Here is a 20,369-nt window from a genome sequence, read left to right as displayed (position 1 = left end):
CTTTGTATCAATTATCAGTGACCGTTAAGTTTCCTTTGCCCTACTGTACTCACCAAGGGCTATTACCATGAGCAGTCCTGGAACTCCAAAAGCCAATGCGTAGCAGTCTTCCCCAAAACATTGCACATCCCCTAAAGCAAAGAAGTTGATAACTCTGAATCTTGAACCTTTGATATTCAAGGTATTCAAGATCAGATTCTTGATGTAGACAAAGCCATCCTCTGTTCTTCTGTCACTTAATCCAGAATTCTTTTTTGGGGGGGCAGACAAATCAAGACCAAATAAAGTTCTCACAGATTTCCAAGTTGTTATAAAAGGAGAAAATGGACTGCTGGAAACCTCTAGCTGGCAAGAGTAAAGCCTTAGACAAGACCCCACAAGAAATGATCCTAACCTCTCAGCATGGGTGTGATAAATGTAGAAATCAAACTTCCTGCATTGATGGAGAGGTAGAAGACTGAGAAGTATCTAGTTCGTTCCTCTGCCTGAAACAAACAGGATAAATCATCAGTGCAATGTGCTTCCTGGCTCCATTCCCACCTCGTGTTCAGAGTCAGAGGGAGACATACAGAAAGAGACAGAATATATACACATCTCCTCTATTGTAGATATTTAATGGCTCACTGGCCCTAGAAAAACTTTTAATCTTCTTTTAATGTGCAGTACAGACAGATTTAACATTCTTTAACCCTTCATATGGGTAAAAATTATCATCTTTGATGCCACTCTTGTGTCCTGTACATAGCTATTGTAACAATAATTTATTTGTACTAAGTGTTTCTTTCATTTCTGAGTCTTTTAGGGGCAAAAATTGTCTCTTACTCTTCTCTGTAATCCTCAGTACCTAGTCTAGCATCTGACATAAATCAGAAACTCAATGGATGTTTATGGACTATATTAATTACACGGATGACTGGTTAAATAATAGATTTTGTGGAGTATGATAGGAAGAGGAAAAGAACATAGATTAACATGGTGAACTGTTGGTCAAACAGGACAGATCAACTAGTGCTTAACAGAGCTGCCAAGAAATTTAAAAGGACATCAGTGGGCTTATAAATAGCTAGCAGAATACTGGAGGTGGATTTGTCCTATTAATTGAAGTGCATTTGGAGGCCAGCTACCACTCACAACTTTCAAGTGGGTCTGCTGTGAGTAAGTCATGATATCTTCCTGTGCTTCATTTTGGTACCTCAGAGCCTTTCCTCACAGCAGTACACAATCAGCCTTTCCCCAAGTTCAGTTTACAATTTGTTTTATTTCTGCTTCTCCTTCCATTTAAACCTGTTCCACTAATCTAATTGGTTTAGTTTACCAAGCATGGAATCCCGCTTGCCAAAGGTTGGTTATTGCTCTGAAGTCAGCAAGTAATGATGATCTGTGGATCTTGGGTAGATAAATAATATAAGATAATCCACATAGTCTGTGTGATAAGAGAAAAACTTGAAAAAAGAATGCAGAAAGAAAATAGAGAGAGCAAGCTCTGGGTCAGAGACAGGATGGGGAAGAGAGAGGAGGAGCATGACATGAAGATAGGCAGTGAATTGCTTCAGCCTGGGAAATGGCTAACTGCCAGGTAACCCCTTCTGATACTGGTTAGGCCTTCTTGAAAACATAGAAATAAGAGGGATCTTACATGTTTTTCTTCAAACTGATCTCCACCAAAAGCTGCCACACAGGGTTTGATACCTCCTGTCCCCAGAGCTATTAGACTCAAGCCAATCAATGACAGGATTCTGAAATGGAGAGGTGAGAATGTATGTATGTATGTTGACAGCTACACAAGTGTATAGAGACTAACTACAGAGCAGATGAACTGCAGGGAAAGGGGAAGAGCTCATACCAAAGAGCATAACTCTTCCATCACATTTTTATCCTGTAGGCAAATTTCATTTGCCTTCATCTAAAGGAATACTAATGAGCATTTCACATCTTTACGATGTTTAAGCCTCTGCTAGGAAATACGCTTTGCAAGGGAAGTTTTTGTGCCTGGTACTCCTATTTATCCCTTGCACGCATCCAATGGAAGTAGATACTGAAGGCCCACTAAGCTGAGACATTGATTCTCAATCTTATTTTAGTCAAAAGGACACTTCAATAGAAAGATCTTAAGGGCTGGGCATGGTGGTGCACTCCTGTAATCCTAGCACTTGGAGAGGCTGAGGCAGGAGGACCATTGCAGGTTTGAAATTAGCGTGGCTGCAAAGTGAGCCCAAGACCAGCCTAAACTGTATAGCAAGACCCTGTCTCAAAAAGACAAAAAGAAAAGAAAGAAAGATCTTACGGATTCTAATCCTATATTACCTTACTAACCATAAAATAAAATGTTAAAATCTATCATAACAAATAGAAGCAGTATCAATGATTTTTGGGACACCATTATAAAGTACCTAATTTTATCAAGTTTCAAATAAAATCCCTAATTTATAGAATAAATATATGTATAGACACATAATAATATGAATATCTGACCTGCCTCTTCAATAACTGTTATCCTCTCTACTGACTGAACCAAAAGACAGAATCTATAAAATGCTTCTGATGCCTTAAAAGTAAGGAGGGACCGCCATCGGAATACATAGAACTATACATAAATGGAAATATTCAGGCACTGAATATCACTTGAAAAATATTGAATAATATAAGGAAACAATTTTTAAAATTCCTGCTGAAGTACAAATTCATAGGTGAACAAGAAAGGGAATGTAGAGGGAATGAAGGTTTTATTTTTGAGCACATGGGTTTTAATGAAGATACTAACGAGGCATTCTGCAAACGCTTAATAAAAACAACTGAGATCAGATAAGCTAAGCAAGTTCAACTACTCATAAAAGTGGTTTTTTTTTTCTTTTCTTAACCAATTTGGTAATAAAATAGTAACAGGAAAACACAAGAGCAATTCTGGTAATGAAACAGAAAATCTTTGTAATACAGGGTACACCTGTCTGATAGGAGAAAACTGGTTCAATGAATTGCATGATTTTACTCACGTGTGCGCCATTTTGCCTCCCAGTACTGGAATCGCACCCAAGGACTTTAGCACGTGGCCCAGCACATACACCAGGGAGAGATAGATGATTGTCCTGTGGGGAAAGTTACATCAGTCAGTCTGCGGCTTACACAAGGACTTGAGTCATACAGACAGACTCAGGATTCAGGCCTTCTCAGCAAACACAGAAGGAGAAAGCAGTGGAAGGGGAAGGGCTTACCTGAGAAACACAAATAGCAACAAAAAAAATGCAGTAAACAGACGAGGAAGAGGAAACACGATCCTTCACCTAGTGTTTACTTGAAAATCACAATCTTTGCAAGTTTCTCTCTTCTTAAATCATCCCACCTTCTCTTGCTCCATAATATGTGCACAGAGATACAGTGAGAACTGGGTGGGTTTGTAGCAAGAGTCATGATATTTTAAATTAGTAAAACCAGCAAAGCAGGATACCTTGGCCTGAGGTGCTTTTCTGAAAATGTGTCTTTTGCCCTAGAAAGCAGGGAGGATGAATGATAAACTCTGAGGGAACAGGGATGTGTAACACAAATGACTTTCTCTTTAAAAAAGTCCTGAAATAGAGAGAGGGCCAAAGGGCTTCTAGGTTCAACCTCAGAAATTTGGACATTTTAGGTGAACTGTAACCATCACCACAGTGTCTTCCTAGACAAGTTACCAAAGGTAAGGAAAGATAGTCTGTAATAAAAATTACATGGTTGATGGGAGCTCTTCCTGTTACATTGTTTTTCCAAGCGATCTGAAGGGCAAATAGGAAGTAAACACGTAAAGAATTTCAGTAAGACCCTATACATAGATACACACACTGAAATAGGGCACATTACACACATATATGCTCCTTACATGTATGCTCCTTACACCAGTATTGCAATGAATCTTGGTAATTATGTAGTTTTTATGTGTGATTTCAAAGTATTTTGTGCTAACATAAAGAATGGAATAAAATTGGCAGAAAGAGGCCAAAGATGCCAGAAATCTTAGGATTTAGACTCCTTATTTTAAATGTATAATCTTCCTAGATTGGCTTTCTATAGAAGTGACCTCACAGGGTACATATTGGTGGGTGGGGATGGGAATCTGAGTGACTCATCTATAGATAATTAGGGGAGGAGGAATACTTTCCCGAAAGGCATTGTGTCTTCTTCTAGAGAAAAATTCTATGTGTTGAAATAGAAAGGAGGAACACAAAGAAAGGGAACACAAAGAAACTGAAAAAGATCAGCTATTGTGAATCCGAAAGAGATAAGCCATGCTAGAATATCAGAGAAACAAATAAGTGATGGAGTCTGTATGGGAAAGGCTGATCTGTATCTAATGGTTGGACTGAGTGAATGTGAGAAATGTGAGTTGTTTACAACAAAAATAGACAATATTTTAGATGAAAGAATCACAGGAAATAGTTCAGTCATGCAGGATGTAACAAGAAGTTAATATAAAAAGGAAGTTGATTGTACTTTTAAACAAAAACTGTAGTTTACAAATTTTTTCTTTTCTAGTCTATTCACTACTAAACTCTTAAATCTTAAAAACTTGCACAGATTTCCACCTCCCAAAACACATACCTGGCCCCAGACCACAATACACCTTTCCCTAATGTGTGTGCTCTGTTCTCTTTGAGGGTGTACTTCCTCAATTCTGCCTAATAAACCTTTCAAATGACTCTCACTGTGATTCTTTTCTAAGATGTATGTCAGCAAAACTTTAACCTACCCCATTATTTGGGTTAAGATTCCCATCTCCTCATTGGGGACATCCTGGGACCTCATTCAATGACATTAGACACAAAAGGATTTAGAATGATTTAGTTCAGAGAAGAGATGCAGAAAAGTATCAAGTAGCTACACTAAAGTGTTTAATTTGATGGTAAGTAGCAATTGCAACCTTCAGAGACCAAAACAGCATTCGACTTCACTGAAAGGAAGAATAAAATTACACTTTTTAAGAAAAGAAAAAAAAATCCTTTTGACAGAAAAAAAGTACGAAAACTCTGAAAAAGCTGTCAGCCCTTTCCAGAGCTATCAGTGTTAGAAACACCTATGTATTGTTTATGACCTCCTATCTGTTGTTCATGCCCTCCAAATTCTTGCTTGGAGGCAAGAGATTAGAACTGTTCACCTCCCTCACAAAGAAACTTCCAGAGGAGATGTAATCTCCTGTCTTCCTTACTTGAATTTTCCCAACCACGAGTCCGCAATAGCTGCTCCCAGGATAGGCGTGAAATAACAGAGACTGTTGAATGCATGGTATACAGATGTAGAAGTATCTTCATTCCAGTGCAGGAAATACAGGAAATACAGGGTCAGCACAGCTAAGATGAGAAAAAGAAAAAATAAGAAGCAAAACAAAACGGATGCATTAGAAGGATGCATGGAGAAAAATACTTGATCTCTGGACTTTGAAGGTGATTTTGGCCTGCCACACTCCTATCAGTGAAGTTACCTGAGGAATAACCTTCAACAGTGCCCATGAGAAGCATGACTACATGCGATTATACTGAACATACAATACAACATTCCTCCCTTCAGTCTGTGTACACATACAGCCTCCTTTGGCCAATAATGAAGACAGCATAATGTGTCCAATTAGATCTGAGGAAGAGGAATGAAATACGGAAGTCACATTATAACAACTTTGTCACTTCTAATCACACAAGTTGTATTCTGGTTTCTACCAGACCATTTTGACCTTGGTCAGCATAAGTTAGTAGGTGAAATTTCATCAGGCATTTATTGGAGGTCTTGACTAAAGCGAAGAACCAATTTGTATTAAGAAAGAGTGGACAGGAAACCAAGTGTATTTAAAGAGACCAGTCTGCTATGTATACTGGCTAAGTGTGAGTGGAAAAGACTCTAGGACACAAAATTACCTTTCATGCCATAATAGGAAAAACGCTCACAGAATTCATTCACCACAATGAAGGCGATGCTCAGGGGATAGCTGGAGCCACAGATTTTCTGTGTAAGAAAAAGGCAATGGTTTAAGCACAAGCTGTTTTCCCATTTCAACTACTAGATTGCTCCAAAATTTTATTTATTTTTAAATAGTCGTGGTAGGTAATATAGAGCAATGGTCTCTACTCTCTTAAAACAGTTACTATCCCACCAGAAGTGCTTACATTACTGATTTAGAAGCTAATCTAAATATTATTTTGTTCTTCATTTAACCTGGAGCTACTCAGATATCTTTTGATCCAAGACCTGGTCTTTCTTCCCACAACTGCCAAGTGAAAAGCTGAGGCTCTGGTTAACAGAATAATCATGCTTGTTGCTAGGAGTATAATGACAAGCTGGTCTGTGAAGTACCCAATATCAAGAATACTAGATTTTGATATCGGTGTTCTGTTTAGCTTCCCTGTAGGGAATAACTCCTCTTGTCCCCAACTGCCTTGTTCACCGTGCTGGGAGGAATCCTTGCCCTTCAGAGATTGCTGGAGTGAGGCAACAGAACTCAGTATCAAGGAGAGAGATTCCTAAAGTTAAGCTGATTAACCACAGACTTTGGGCAGAGAGTTCTGAAATCTTGTAAAAATTTTTTTTCTTTTTTTTTTTAATCTTGTAAAATTAAATGTCAACTGTTGATGAAAGAGAGAGACAGAGACAGATACAGAGAGAGAGAGAGAGTCTGTGTGTAAGCATCCTTAAATTCTTTGGAATCAGAAGACATATATTAACCAAATAGATATTATAATACATGATAATAACTTGTTTACATACACAACGAACCAGATTTGTTACCTTCCTAGCTCATAGCTTGAGAGCTGTACAATGTACAGTTTAGTTAACATACTGTCACTAACTGTGTAACACTGTCACCGACTGCAAGATAAATCAGTCCATTTTGGCCCTGGTGCCGTCACCAGGCCTGCTTGTATCTCAGGTCAGTTATTATTCCCAGAAAATGAGAGTAATACTTTTTCTTAGTTCATAGCAAGAACTCATCAAATGTTGGCTACCATTACTAAAACTTCTCTATAGGATTTTGATAGGAGGACTGAATGAAATTATAAATTTGGAAATACTCTAACAACTAGATAACGTAAGACATTAGGTGCTGTTTCTCTTTCTTATCTCCTACTAAAAACTGAGTATACTTAGGAACAGATTGAATCTATTCTAACACTTCTGATAGTATCTGGAAGAAGATTCTGTACACAGGAGGAACTAAAAGCTGGGTTTTAAAAAAAGGAACAATCATACACAGTTCTCCAGGCAGAAATGCTTGCCAAATTTCCCTGGACATTATACTTGCTTTTCTTTCCGTGCCTGAGAAACTCAGAATATGCAGTGAAACTCACAGCAAAGCCCTGAATCCCAATTGAGGACCTCTGGCTCCCTCTTCCTGATGCTTCCTCTGCTAAGGAAAAAAAATTTCCACTTAGATTTGGTTTTCAGGTGAATTGGAACTGTATGAGAGAATAGTTTTTATACCAGAATACAGTTCAGCCTGAAGTTCTAGAAGCCGAAGAGGCAAGATAAGAAAACAAGGCTGTGACTGTCAGAAACAGAACTAAACTGGGGGACTCACCGGAGGTGACTGCTTGGGCGGGCTGGGAGCTCTAGGCGGCACCTCTTCAGTAGAAACAGGTGAAAAAAGAGTCTGCTTGGACTCATTTTTCTGGAAAGGATTCATGGCTGGCTCCTTACTCTTTCTCCTCAAGCATTTGGCTTCAGTAGGCAGTTAGGACAGTTGCCAGCCTACAGTGAAAAGGGGGACGGGGAGGAGGAGGGGTGGCGACAGCAACTAGGTTTAACCCTGTGGTTGTCAGCTAAACGGCTGCCTACTCAGATATAGGGAAAAAGGAGTGGAGCACAAAAGAAAGATTGTGCAAAAGGTAAAGCATGAGGAAGTGAAAACAGCCTGTCAAAGTCATGGGACGGGATGAAAAAATGTCAGAAAAATTAACTTTGTAAATGTGTTTAGAATACTTAAGAATGCAACATCTTGAGCATACATACATACCATTTCGGATGCTACGTATTGGACAACTGTTTTATGCAAGATTAATGTATATATAAATTACATACAAGTTATATGTATTTATTCTAACTCTTATTATTATCTCTATTTTACAGAAAGTAATGTTCCAGGAGGTTAAATAACTTACCCCAAATCACATGGCCAGATAGCAGATGTGAAAGACAGAGATTAACATCAGTAACTACTTTGATAATTATTCAGGTATGGAAACTATGTAAATGGAAATGTAGGAATTTAGGGTAGTTGAAATGATTTGAAGAGAGAAAGTCGCCACAAAACTAAATTTGAAAGACAAAAAAAGGTGTTTATTTTGGTTTTCTTCATCATTAAACTCAGCAAGAAAGAGCCTAAAAAGCAATTTAAAAGATGGGACTCAGAAAAGTGTTGGTGATATATACTTGAGAAATAATTTTTTTGCTTTGCTAACATCACTTATTGTTTCATTTTTTTTTCATTTCAAGATAAACCGATCCATCTTTTCACGTAAAACAGAAATTTTAATTTGTGCAAAAATTATCAGTGAGTCACTTTCTAGGTACCTTTGCAAACATTTTCCTTGGTTTTTAGTGGATGAACTCCTTTATGACTCTAGAATATCATATTTAGTCCCATCAGAAGAGAAACAAGAACAAGCATGATGACAATAGATGGATTTTATGCTGCGTTATTTTTACTAAGTCAAAGAGAATGACAAAAGAATGTGTTTTCAATCAAAAGAAAAAGAGAAAAATGGCTAACATTCGTGAAGGCTGAACCACAAAGAGGCCAGGCAACACTAAAATGTATCATTTTATTTGCAACAAGAGAGAAAAATCTCTAACCCTGACCTTTGCAAAATTCTTACATTTTCTACCTAAATAATTTATCAACACATGAAACTTTTCTTCCCTAAACTTTAACTCAGATTTTGACCATGTTTTCTCAGCTTTTCTTAAACTCATTTCTCTCCCTCGCCAACCTTTACCCAAAGAATAATCCAGCTTCATCCCTGACTGTAGCATTAATGATTAATCTGTGGTTTTTCTTCTAAGAAATATTTCCTTTTCTGACTTATTTTGTTTAATGACTCTGAATGCAAAACAAACAAGCAGAGATTACTAGTCAACCTAGCTAGTAAAGATACAGATACGTAGGCCAGTGATTCCTCCTGTGCAGTTCTTGTACCTTTTGGCTCTTGAGCTGGCAGAGGAGAGGTAATAGCTCGTGTATGCCATGCAGCACTCATTTGTAGTCATAGGTGCCTCAAATGCCAAACCGCAGAGTACACATGTTCATTTCTAACATTCCTTTGTTTGTTTGAAATTCTTTCCATTCTGGCAATAGAGTGATAGTATTCACACAAACAAGGAATATGGGAGATAAAAGGGATCTTGATTTTTATCTTACATAAACAAAACTTCACTGAGAAGAATAATTTGGGGCAAAGCCTTTCCCTTGAAAATTCCAATTCAGTAAATCTCACTAGGGACCTAAGAATCAGCATTTTAAAATTAATTTTGTGGTGTATTTTACACATACATGATGAACACATTCATTTGAGGAAGTTTGTACCTGTACATATTTCTTGATTCTTTTGTCCCAAATGTCTCTCCTCCCTTCAACTCCTCTTCACCTCCTTATTTATAAAATCTTTATTTCCATTTTCTTCCTTTGAGTCTTTTTTCTTTTCCTTTCTTTACTTTTCCTTCCCTGTCCTTCCCATATGAATATTTTCTTCCTATTTCCTAGTATGTGTTATATATTTTTGTTCTCATTTACCCTTTCAGTTTCTCCCACCAGAGAAACAATATATTTAAACATGTGCCTCAGATTTATTTCATTTAAGAGTATGCATTTTTTTTGCCTTTTTCCCTTCCTCTCCCTCCCTCCCTAGTTCTCTTTTCTTTTGAACAATTTTTTTCCTGTTTCACAAGACCTGTTATTCATTTTGCTCCTTATTTACATATTCAGTATCATACAGAGAAACAATGAGATATTTACACATGTGAGTCTGATTTATTTCACTTGAGTATAAAGAATCTGTATTTTTAATAAGCACTTCTACTGGTTTTTACTAGAGGAATTTAGAAAACACTCTTATTCTAGCCTGAAGAATGTTTCAGAGAAGCTCAAATAGGACAGAGCAAAAACTAGAACTCTATGCTCCCAAAACATAATCTAAAACTTTCTATACTACATCAACATGCCTTTGATACTTTATTATTTTGCTAGTAGCTGACATAAGTAGTATTTTTAAAAAAGACAAAAGACAGATATCTCATGTAGGAATGAGTATAAACTCTTTAGATACACGAAAGTGGAAGAATCTAAATATTTTAATCAAATATCAGTGACAAAAGAATATTTCCAGCCTAATGATTAGTTATACTTATGTGTACTGCCAAAGTGAGCACTTGATTAGTTTTATGTAGAAAGGAGATTGAAGCTCTAAAATGATAGATATCAATAGAAAGAAGACAAAAACATGAAATTAAAAAAGAATGTATGATTAACAAGGCCCTTGACTATAAAATCAGGAAATATAAAAGTATACTTAAATACAAGCAACAAAGACATAGAAAAGGAAATTTTAAAATGATGCCACTTTTAATAGTATAAAAACACCTAAAAATAAGTGTGGTGAAAAACATTTAAGAACTCAACACTAAAATCTATAAAATGGTACTGAAGAAAATTATTCCATTTACTGAAGAAGATCCCAGTAAACAGAGACATATATACTTATGATTTGGAAGGACTGTATTATAAAGACATCAGTTTTCTCCAGTTCAACCTACAGTTTCCACACAGAACCCCAGCAAGCTTTGTGACTATAGAAAATGACAATTTGACTTTTTTACACTTTTTTATTTTTCTTTTTTCTTTTTATCGGTACCGGGGATTGAACGACCGCCTGCTTGCAAAGCAGGTGCTTATGCCACTGAGCTAGATCCCCAGCCCCTGACAATTTGACTTTTAAAAATCATATAGAAATATAAAAGTCCAAGAATAGCAAAGTCAAACTTGAAGAACAATTGTGAAGGACTTGTACTTTGCAATTTGTGACCTGTTCAAAAACAAAAGTAATTAGAGGGGCTGGGGATTTAGCTCAGTGGTATAAGCACCTGCCTTGCAAGCAGGCGGTCGTGAGTTCGATCCCCGGTACCAATAAAAATGAAAAAGGCAAAAAAAAAAAAAAGTAATTAGAACAGAAACAACATAAAGACAACCAAAGCAATCAGTGTAACAAAACAGAGTTCAGAGAAAAATCCACACATGCTCTTTATAACAAAGGTGACACTCTGGTGCAGAATGAAAAAATAATGATGTTGTCAATAAGCACCCTCTGCATATCCCTATGAGAAAACTTATTTGGACACTTTTATGATACATGCAAATCAAGTCTATATAAATTATGGATCTAAATATTAAAGTTTTTAGAGAAAACCATAAAAAACAATATCTTAATATCTATGCAGTATGACAAAATTTCTTAAAACATAAAATAGGATAACCATAAAAGAAAATTTGGTGTGTTGAACAATATTAAAATTAAGAATTTGTTTACCAAAACATTACTGATAATGAAAGGAGGGCTGGAGATGTAGCTGATTGGTAGAGTGCTTGTCTAGCATGCACAAGGATCTTGCTTCAATTCTCAGTATCACCCACACACACAATCTTACTTTTTGTTTTGGTTTTGGTACTGGGTGAAAGAGTTTTGGCCCAGACAGGACTCTGTAGCCAGAAAAATCTCAGCCACCAGGGAGCTCCTATCTCCCCCAACTGTAGGGATTCACCCGTGACTCTATCTCCCCCCACCCTTAGGAATCTGCCCCTGGCGCCAAACGTGTGCCAATGAGATACCTGTGCATCTCTAATGGCCCTACAGTGCTACCCTAAGCTTAGGCTACTTATATACCCCCTCACACCACATATCCGCCAGAGAGAAAGCCGACTCCAGTGGTCGGAGGTGTTGGTTTTTCTCTCTCCGTGTTCTCAGAATAAAGGCCTCTTTTGTTTTATACTTCTCATCTTTTGGATATAATCTTATCACTGGGGATTGAACTTATGACATCATGCTTGCCAGGCAGGTGCTTGTGCCGCTGCTATATCCCGAGCCCTTCAGTGCTACAAAATGTAAAAAAATATTTTCATTGTGAATAAAGGATCTGTGTCCACAATGTCAAAATTGCCCCCAAAGTCAGTAATAAAAGGATGGATAGGTGAATGGAAAAAAGTTCAAAGGATATAAACAGGTATTTCACAATGAGGATACCTAACTATCCCATAAATCTATGAATGGATTAACTGCTTTATGAATGTAGATATAGGTTATTTAAGTAGTTTTCAATTGATGCATATACAGCTTTTGTCTTGTGATAGTATAATACAATAATAACATGACACGTAAGATAAATTTCTTTGTAAGATAAACTTCAAGAAGTGAAACTGTTGAGTCAAAGTACATGCTTTTGTAAGCTTTCAAACTGCCAATAATTTTCTTGCCCTTTTTTTCTAACTTTAAGATGTTTTTATTGTAGTGTCCCTGCACTATCCTGAGCCCCGGGAGTTTTAAGATCATTGCTCCCACTGGCCAGGGAGGTTCACGGCTTCCTGCTGCATTCAACCAGCTCAGCAGGTCTTGAGCCTGCCTGCACCAACTTCCCGGCTTCCTGCCGTGCTCCACTGGCTCTGGGGATCTTGGACCTGCCTGCACCTCAATTCTGCAGACTGGGTAGCCTGGGGTGAGTGTCTCTGAACCATCCTGAGCCCCAGGAGTTTAAGATCATTAAGACCAGGGAACATCGCAGCTTCCTGCCACACTCCTACCATACTAGCATGTGCCTCCTGGCCCCACCCCCACTAACCCTCTCTCAATCTGGGGAACAGAGGAGCCAGAGTCCCAGGAGCTGAGGGCATAGAAGAGGATTTGCAATAGGACCAGGGAAAGCCTTGGAATAATACTTGAAACCCAGAAATATGGGAAAATGACAAAACAAAAGTCCAAAATGTAATCTCAAGCCTCAAGCCCATCCCAAGAAACCTTAGGAGCTATGTAAATAGAAGAAAATATATGCCATACACCTGAAATACCTGAAATAATACCAACTGATAAAGAAGCAAATCTGGGAAGCTTTAAAGGTATTCAAACTAGAAATAATCTCCCAGGAAAAAGAAGAAATGAAAGAGATGCTGAACATACCTAAGAAGACACAGTTTAAAAATTGGAGGAACTAAACAAAAAGATACAATCCTTGGATGAATAATATAAGAAACAAACAATACATGAAACAGATGCAGAGATATATAGGAAATCAAAAATTCCATTGAAAATTGTAAAAATCACCTCAATGAAAGTGAAGATAGAATTTCAGACCTCAAAGACAAGATTGCAGCTAGTGAACAGAAAAATGAAAGATCTTTTAAAAATAACAAGGAATCAGGAAATAACAATTCAACAGCTGCAAGATGATGCAAAGAAAAAGAGCATAAGATTGATAGGGATAAATGAAAAAGAAGGAAACAACATAAAAGATGTCAAGAGGATATTTAGAGAAGTAATAGCTGAAAATTTCCCAAACATGAGAATGGAAACTGACATCAGGATCAGTGAAGCATATAGAACTCAAAATAGCCAAAATAAAAATAAAACTACACCAAGACACATAATAATGACCATCCCAGAAATTCAACATAAGAATAGAACATTAAAAGCTTTCAGAGAGAAAAGACAGATCACCTATAAAGGAAAACCTATCAGAATCAGAGCATACTTCTCAGCACAAACAATAAAGCCAAGAAGAGCATGGAATGAAGTATTTCAGATCCTAAAGGAAAATTATTTCCAACCTAGACTGATGTACCCTGAAAAATTATCCTTCAAAATGGATGAAGAAATAAGATACTTCCATGACAAAGAACAGCTGAAGAACTTCATGATCACCAAGCCAACCCTACAAAGAATACTGAAAGACAGGTAAGATATACTTAGGAAAAAACCACTAAGCAAAGCAGACAATTAAACAGAATGGAAAGATTAAGATGCAACAGCAGAAAGATAACATGTCAACAATAAACCAATATATAACAGTTATAACCATTAATGTAAATGATCTCAATTCACCACCTAAAAGAAACAGACTGGCAGAATGGACCAAGAAATAAAATCCAACCATATGCTGTCTACAAGTTTCCCATCTAACCCAAAAGGATACTCACAGACAGAAAGTCAAAGGATGGAAAACAATACTTCATGCAACAGGAACCCAAAAAAAGTGGGGGTAGCTATTCTATTTACAGACAATGTGAACTTCAAACCAATAATGATCAGAAGAGATAAAGAAGGTCATTACATACTGGTTAGGGGAAAACTTCGAGAGGAAGAGATAACAATCTTAAATATATATGCACCAAATTCCAGAGCACCCAGTTACATAAAGCAAGTATTAACAGAAATGAAAAACCAAATTAGCAATAACACAAATATAACAGGAGACCTTAACACACCGTTGACACCAAGAGGCAGATCAACCAGATAGAAAATGAGCAAAGAAATAACAGAACTTAATCACACCTGTTAACAAATGGGCTTGATAGACATATACAGAGTGTTCCATCCAACAACATCAGAATACACATTCCTCTCAGCAATACATGGGACATTCTCTAAAATAAACTACATATTATCCCACAGAACATATTTAAATACATGCAAAGGAGTTGAAATTATCCCATGCATGTTATCAGATCATAGTGCCATGAAACTATAAATTAATGATAAAAGAAACTGCTAAATTCCCACAAACACATGGAAACTGAATAACACACTCTTGAGCAACCAGTGGGTCACAGGGGAAATTAAAGAAGAAATTAAACAATACCTACAAGCAAATGAAAATACAAATACCACTTACCAGAATCTGTGGTATGCAGTGAAAGCTATCCTCAGAGGAAAATGTATTGCACTGAGTTCCCACATCAGGAAAACAGAACAAATACAAATAAATAACCTGATGTTACACCTTAAACATTTAGAAAAAGAAGAGCAAGTCAACCCCAAAGCCAAAAGAAGGGAGGAAATTATAAAAATCAGAGCAGAGATTAATGCAATAGAGACCAAGAAAACAATCCAAAGAATTAATGAATCAAAGAGTTGGTTCTGTGAAAGAAAAAATAAAACTGATAAGCCCCTAACCAACCTTATTTTTAAAAAGGGAAGAAAAAGCTCAAATTCAGGCAATAAGGAATGAAAAAGTGAAATCATTTACAGACTCTGTAGAAATACAGAAGATGATCAAAACCTATTGCAAAAACCTCTACTCTATAGGTTTGATAACACAGAAGAAATAGACAGATTCCTAGAAACATATGAAGTACCAAAGCTAGGTCAAGAAGAAGTAAAACTGCTAAATAACCCAATTTCCTTAATGAAACTGAAAATGTAATTAAGTCCTTACCCACAAAGAAGAGCCCAGGCCCAGACAGATTCACTGTGGAATTCTACAAGAAATACAAAGAAGACTTAATACCTACTCTCCTCAAACTCTTCAATGAAACTGAAAGGGAAGCAATCCTTCCTAGGTCATTCCTGGAAGCAAATATTACCCTAGTACCAAAACCTGAGAAAAACCCAATTTAAAAAGAGAACTACAGGCCAATCACCCTAATGAACACAGATGCAAAAATCCCCAATAAAATATTGGCAAATAGGATGCAGCAAATCATCAAGAAGATTATACACCACGACCAACTGGGATTCATCCCAGGCATGCATGGATGGTTCAATATACATAAATCAATAGATGTAATCTACCATATCAATAAAGCCAAAAGTAAGAACCACATGATCATTTCTATAGATGCAGAAAAAGCTTTTGATAAGGTTCAACATTCATTCATGATAAGAAACTCACAGAAAATTGGAATAGTCTTGACCTCAATATGATAAAGGCCCTCTATGACAAACCAACAGCCAGTATCATACTAAATGGCCAAAAACTAAAGGCCTTTACCTTAAAATCAGGCACAAGACAAGGATGTCCCCTGTCACTGCTCCTATTTAATATAGCACTGGAAATACTCACCAGGGCAATTAGACAAGAGAGAGAAATAAAAGGGGTAAAGATAGGAAAATAGGAAGTTAAATTATTATTTGCAGATGACATGATAGTCTAAATAGAGGACTCCCAATACTCCATTGAAAGACTCCTAGATATAATAAATAAATTCAGCAACATAGCTGGATACAAAATCAATAATGAGAAATCAATAGCATTCCTATACACTAACAACAAAATCACAGAAAGAAAAATAAGAGAAGCCACACCCTTCACACTAGCAACCGAAAAAATGAAATATTTAGGAATTATTCTCATGAAAGAAGTGAAAGATCTATATAGGGAAAATTATAATATCCTGAAAAGGAAATTGAAGAGATCTCAGAAAATGGAAAGACATCCCTTGCTCTTGGATAGGAAGAATAAATATTGTGAAAATGGCCATTCTCCCAAAACTGTTATACAGATTCAATGCAATCCCAATAAAAATACCATCAACATACCTCATAGATCTAGAGAAATCACTCCTAAAGTTTACCTGGAACTAGAAGAGACCTAGAATAGCAAAGACAGTTCTAAGCAGCAAAGGCAAGGCAGGAGGCATCACAATCCCTGACTTGAACTTATACTGCAAAGCAACTGTAGTAAAATCAACATGGTACTGGAATAAAAACAGATCTGAAGATCAATGGAATAGATTAGAAGATACAACCACAACTACAAACACACTCAACCACCTTATCTTTGATAATGGGGTCAAACATGTTCACTGGAAGAATGATAGTCTCTTTAATAAATGGTGTTGGAAAAACTGGCTCTCCATATGCTGAAAACTAAAACTAGAACTATGCCTATCACCATGTACTAAATTAAAATCTAAATGGATCAAAGATCTGAATATTAAAACAAAAACACTAAATCTATTGGAAGCCAAATTGGGTAAAAACCTTGAAAACATAGGGGAAGGTAGAGAACTCATGAACAGAAATCAAATCGCATGGGAAATACTTCCCAGAATCAATAACTGGGATCACATCTTATTAAAAAGTTTCTGCATATCAAAAGAAATCTCCAGCATAGTGAAAAGAAAACCCACAAATTGGGAAAAAATCTTAGTGAACTGTCCCTCAGACAAAGGACTTCTGTCTAAAACATATAAAGAATTAAAAAAAAAGACCCCCAAAATTCAAAGATCCAATCAAAAAATGGGCATCTGAGATGAATACAAAATTCTCAGATAAAGAAATACAAATGGCAAATAAATACATGAAAAAATGTTCATCATCATTACTCATTAGAGAAATGCAAAGTAAAACCACACTGAGATTCCATCTCACTCCTGAAAGAATGACCAGGATCAAGAAAACTACCAACAACAAATGCTGGAGAGGCTGTGGGGGAAAAGGAACTCTCCTGCACTGTTGGTGGGAGTGTAGGCTGGTGCAACCATTGTGGAGGTCAGTCTGGAGATTTCTCTAAAAGCTGGGATTCGAAGTCCCATTTATTCCAGCTATTCCACTTCTGGGCATATTCCCAGAAGAACTGAAAACATCATACCACAATGATATATGTGCACCCATGTTTATAGCAGCACAATTTGTAATAGCCAGATCTTGGAAACAACCTAAGTGTCCATCAACTGAGGAATGGATAAAAAAGTTGTGGTATTTTTATACAATTGAGTACTACTCAGCTATAAAGAATGATTACACTGAGATATTTATAAATAAATGGGTACAGCTTGAGACCGTACTCATAAGTGAAATAAATCAAACTCACATGTATGAATACTGAATAGTTTCCCTAGTGTAAGAAATGGTAAGAATATATAAAAGTATGTGGTAATCATGATTCCCCATTATATTGCTTTGAAGCCTTATAATGTTTTCATTCATTAGTTGGAATGGTTTTATTCTGGGTTGTTTGATTATATTGTCTATGATGTATGAACAGCTATTTGAAGAAAACAAAACATAATAATAGCTAGTGCTGATTTAATATCTTGTTTTGAAATCCCACCAAACTTTTTTTCTTCTGTCTCCATCGGTTTTATCATGTTGTATTTTATTGGATTTTATTATAAGTGATTCTCGTTGACTTTTATCTACTTTTGAAGACCTACAATGTCTCCAATGTTTTGGTTTTGTCGGTTTTGTTCTTTACTGTTTTGTTCAATTGTATTACAACTAATGATATAGGCAATACTATTAGAGTTAGCGGGAGGCATTATGGTAACCATTGTTGATCACCTTGTATTATGTTTTTATATTATCTATTATGTTTTTATATTATCTATTATCTATTATCTACTATCTATTATCTATTATCTATTATCTATTATGTCCACCCTTTTGACTTGACCGATTCTGTTCTGTTATGTCACATTTGGTTTTACTCTCTTCCAAAAAAGCAGTAAGAACCGTGGGAGCAATGAAACCCAAAATGTGTAATAGTCATTGTACAAAAGAGAGGAAAAGAAAGTGCTCTAAACTATATAACTGCATGTATATTTAAGTGTATAAGATAGAAAATGATATCACAGAGTTTTATTGGATCATTGAACAGAACTGTTTGCAGTATCAATGTTGGAATGTCCACTCTACAAGCTTTAATTTTGTGACTTGAACAATTATTTCTAAGATGGCAATATGTAATCCATTAACTAGTGATTTCCTACTGCGCATTTTTTTCTTCTGTAAATCTGTATAACTTGTACCCCTTCAATGTTTTTTTTTCTTTTCTCCTTAAATAAAAAATAAAAAAAAATTAAAAAAAATAAGTGATAGTATAAACAAATTTTTAAGGACAAGGAGATAATATAGTAACCATTATTAGTTTTCTGTTAGTTGGATCTGAATACCCTGTACTTTCATTCTCTTGAGTGGTTTTACACTGCCTTGTTATGTTTGATACTGTAGTATATGAAGGTATATTCAAATATTTCAAGGAAAGAGACACTAGCTACTGTTATGTTGGGTTGTTTTGTGAGGAAACACTATGTTGCTTAAATTGTTCTGTTCTGACCTGTGTTGTTATGTCCTCTTTTATCTTTTTTTTTTTTTTAATTGGTACCGGGGTTTGAACTCACAACTGCCTGCTTGCAAGGCCGGTGCTTATGCCGCTGAGCTAAATCCCCAGCCCCTCCTCTTTGATCTTAATCTTTCTTTTAAAATAAAAAAATAAAATGTTTTTATTTTATTAGTATGCTTGCAATTCAGGCAGTTTACAGTCATCTTGGGGAGTGGTTACATAGCTTGTGTCTTTTATTTATTAATCCTTCTCCTTTCCTTCTCCCTGTCCCCATCCTCCTCATGCTTCCCTACCCCCTTTTTTGTAAATGTTGTTATTTGTCTTAGCTCATGTTATGGCACATAGTGTTTACATTAATTGTGAATACTGAGCTCCCGTACATGGCACGTATTTATTCCTCTTATTTCCCCTCCCTCCCTTCACCATTGCTCCCTTGGACTGCTTTCCTAATGCAAGTGCTCCATCCCCTATTCCCTTCTATCCTTTATTATTTTCTTTGTTTGTCCTTTGCCTCACTCAAATGAGAGACATCATATGGCATTTAAGCTTGTGTGTCTGGTTTATTTCACTTAACACTATGTTTCCCAGGTGCATGCACTTTCCCACAAATGTCTCAAATGTATAGTTCTTTATACCTGAATAGTATTGCATTATATATAGATACCACATATTCTTTGTCCAACAGTCTGTTGATGGGTGTACAGACTGCTTTCAGGATTTAGCTATTATGAATTTTGCTGCTATAAACATTGATATGCATATACTACTGTGTTATGACTTAAGCTTATTGGGGAAGATATCTAGTGAGGTGATAGCTGGGTCACATGCAAGTTCTAATTTCAGTTCTTTGGGAAGTCTCTGTAGTGATTTCCATAATGATTGTACTAGTTTGCATTTCTCCTACAATGCAGGAGAGTTCCTTTTATGTCACAGCCATTCCAGAATTTGTTTTTTGTTTTTTAAATCTTAAAGTATCTTATATATACATGTACATACACACATACATGTTTCTTTCAGCTTTTCACACAAATGAAACAATCCAATGTTTACATGTGTGTTATTTATTTCACTAATGAGTATGTTCTCAAGTTTATGCCAGCATTTGTTATTGCTTAATTTCATAATGACTGCCATCTTTTCCAGATTTAGATGGAATCTTAGTGTTGCTTTAATTAACATTTCTCTACTGGGAAGAGATGTTGAACATTTTTTATATACTTATTGGCCATTTATATTTCTTCCTCTATGAAACATCTTTTCATTTCTCTAGCTCATTTCTTGACTGGGTCTTTAATTTAAGGTGGCTTAGTTTTTTT

General features: G+C 36.2%; 1 protein-coding gene across 3 annotated transcripts in view; it reads right to left on the bottom strand.

Annotated features, from left to right (window-relative positions):
• Slc15a2 (solute carrier family 15 member 2) overlaps nt 1-7,746 on the bottom strand; it is a 29,211-nt gene extending 21,465 nt beyond the window's left edge. Inside the window, exons 1-8 of one of the 3 annotated variants that reach the window (XM_063225075.1) lie at nt 7,532-7,675; nt 7,302-7,360; nt 5,874-5,961; nt 5,174-5,315; nt 2,991-3,083; nt 1,637-1,736; nt 395-485; nt 54-131 (exon numbers count right to left, since the gene is read on the bottom strand). In XM_063225075.1, coding sequence (XP_063081145.1) covers nt 54-131; nt 395-485; nt 1,637-1,736; nt 2,991-3,083; nt 5,174-5,315; nt 5,874-5,880 — 511 coding nt within the window. In that variant the 5' untranslated portion in view covers nt 5,881-5,961; nt 7,302-7,360; nt 7,532-7,675. Of the gene's footprint in view, nt 1-53; nt 132-394; nt 486-1,636; nt 1,737-2,990; nt 3,084-5,173; nt 5,316-5,873; nt 5,962-7,301; nt 7,361-7,531 lie in introns of all 3 variants that reach the window. The other 2 variants (XM_063225074.1, XM_063225073.1) reach the window with 2 other exon arrangements.
• Between the last annotated feature and the right edge of the window lie 12,623 nt (nt 7,747-20,369).

The sequence above is a fragment of the Cavia porcellus genome, unplaced genomic scaffold (assembly GCF_034190915.1).
Source record: "Cavia porcellus strain 051 isolate PalLab524CR breed Dunkin Hartley unplaced genomic scaffold, mCavPor4.1 scaffold_15, whole genome shotgun sequence".
Taxonomy (NCBI): Eukaryota; Metazoa; Chordata; class Mammalia; order Rodentia; family Caviidae; genus Cavia; species Cavia porcellus.
This window is presented reverse-complemented; position numbering and strand designations above follow the sequence as displayed.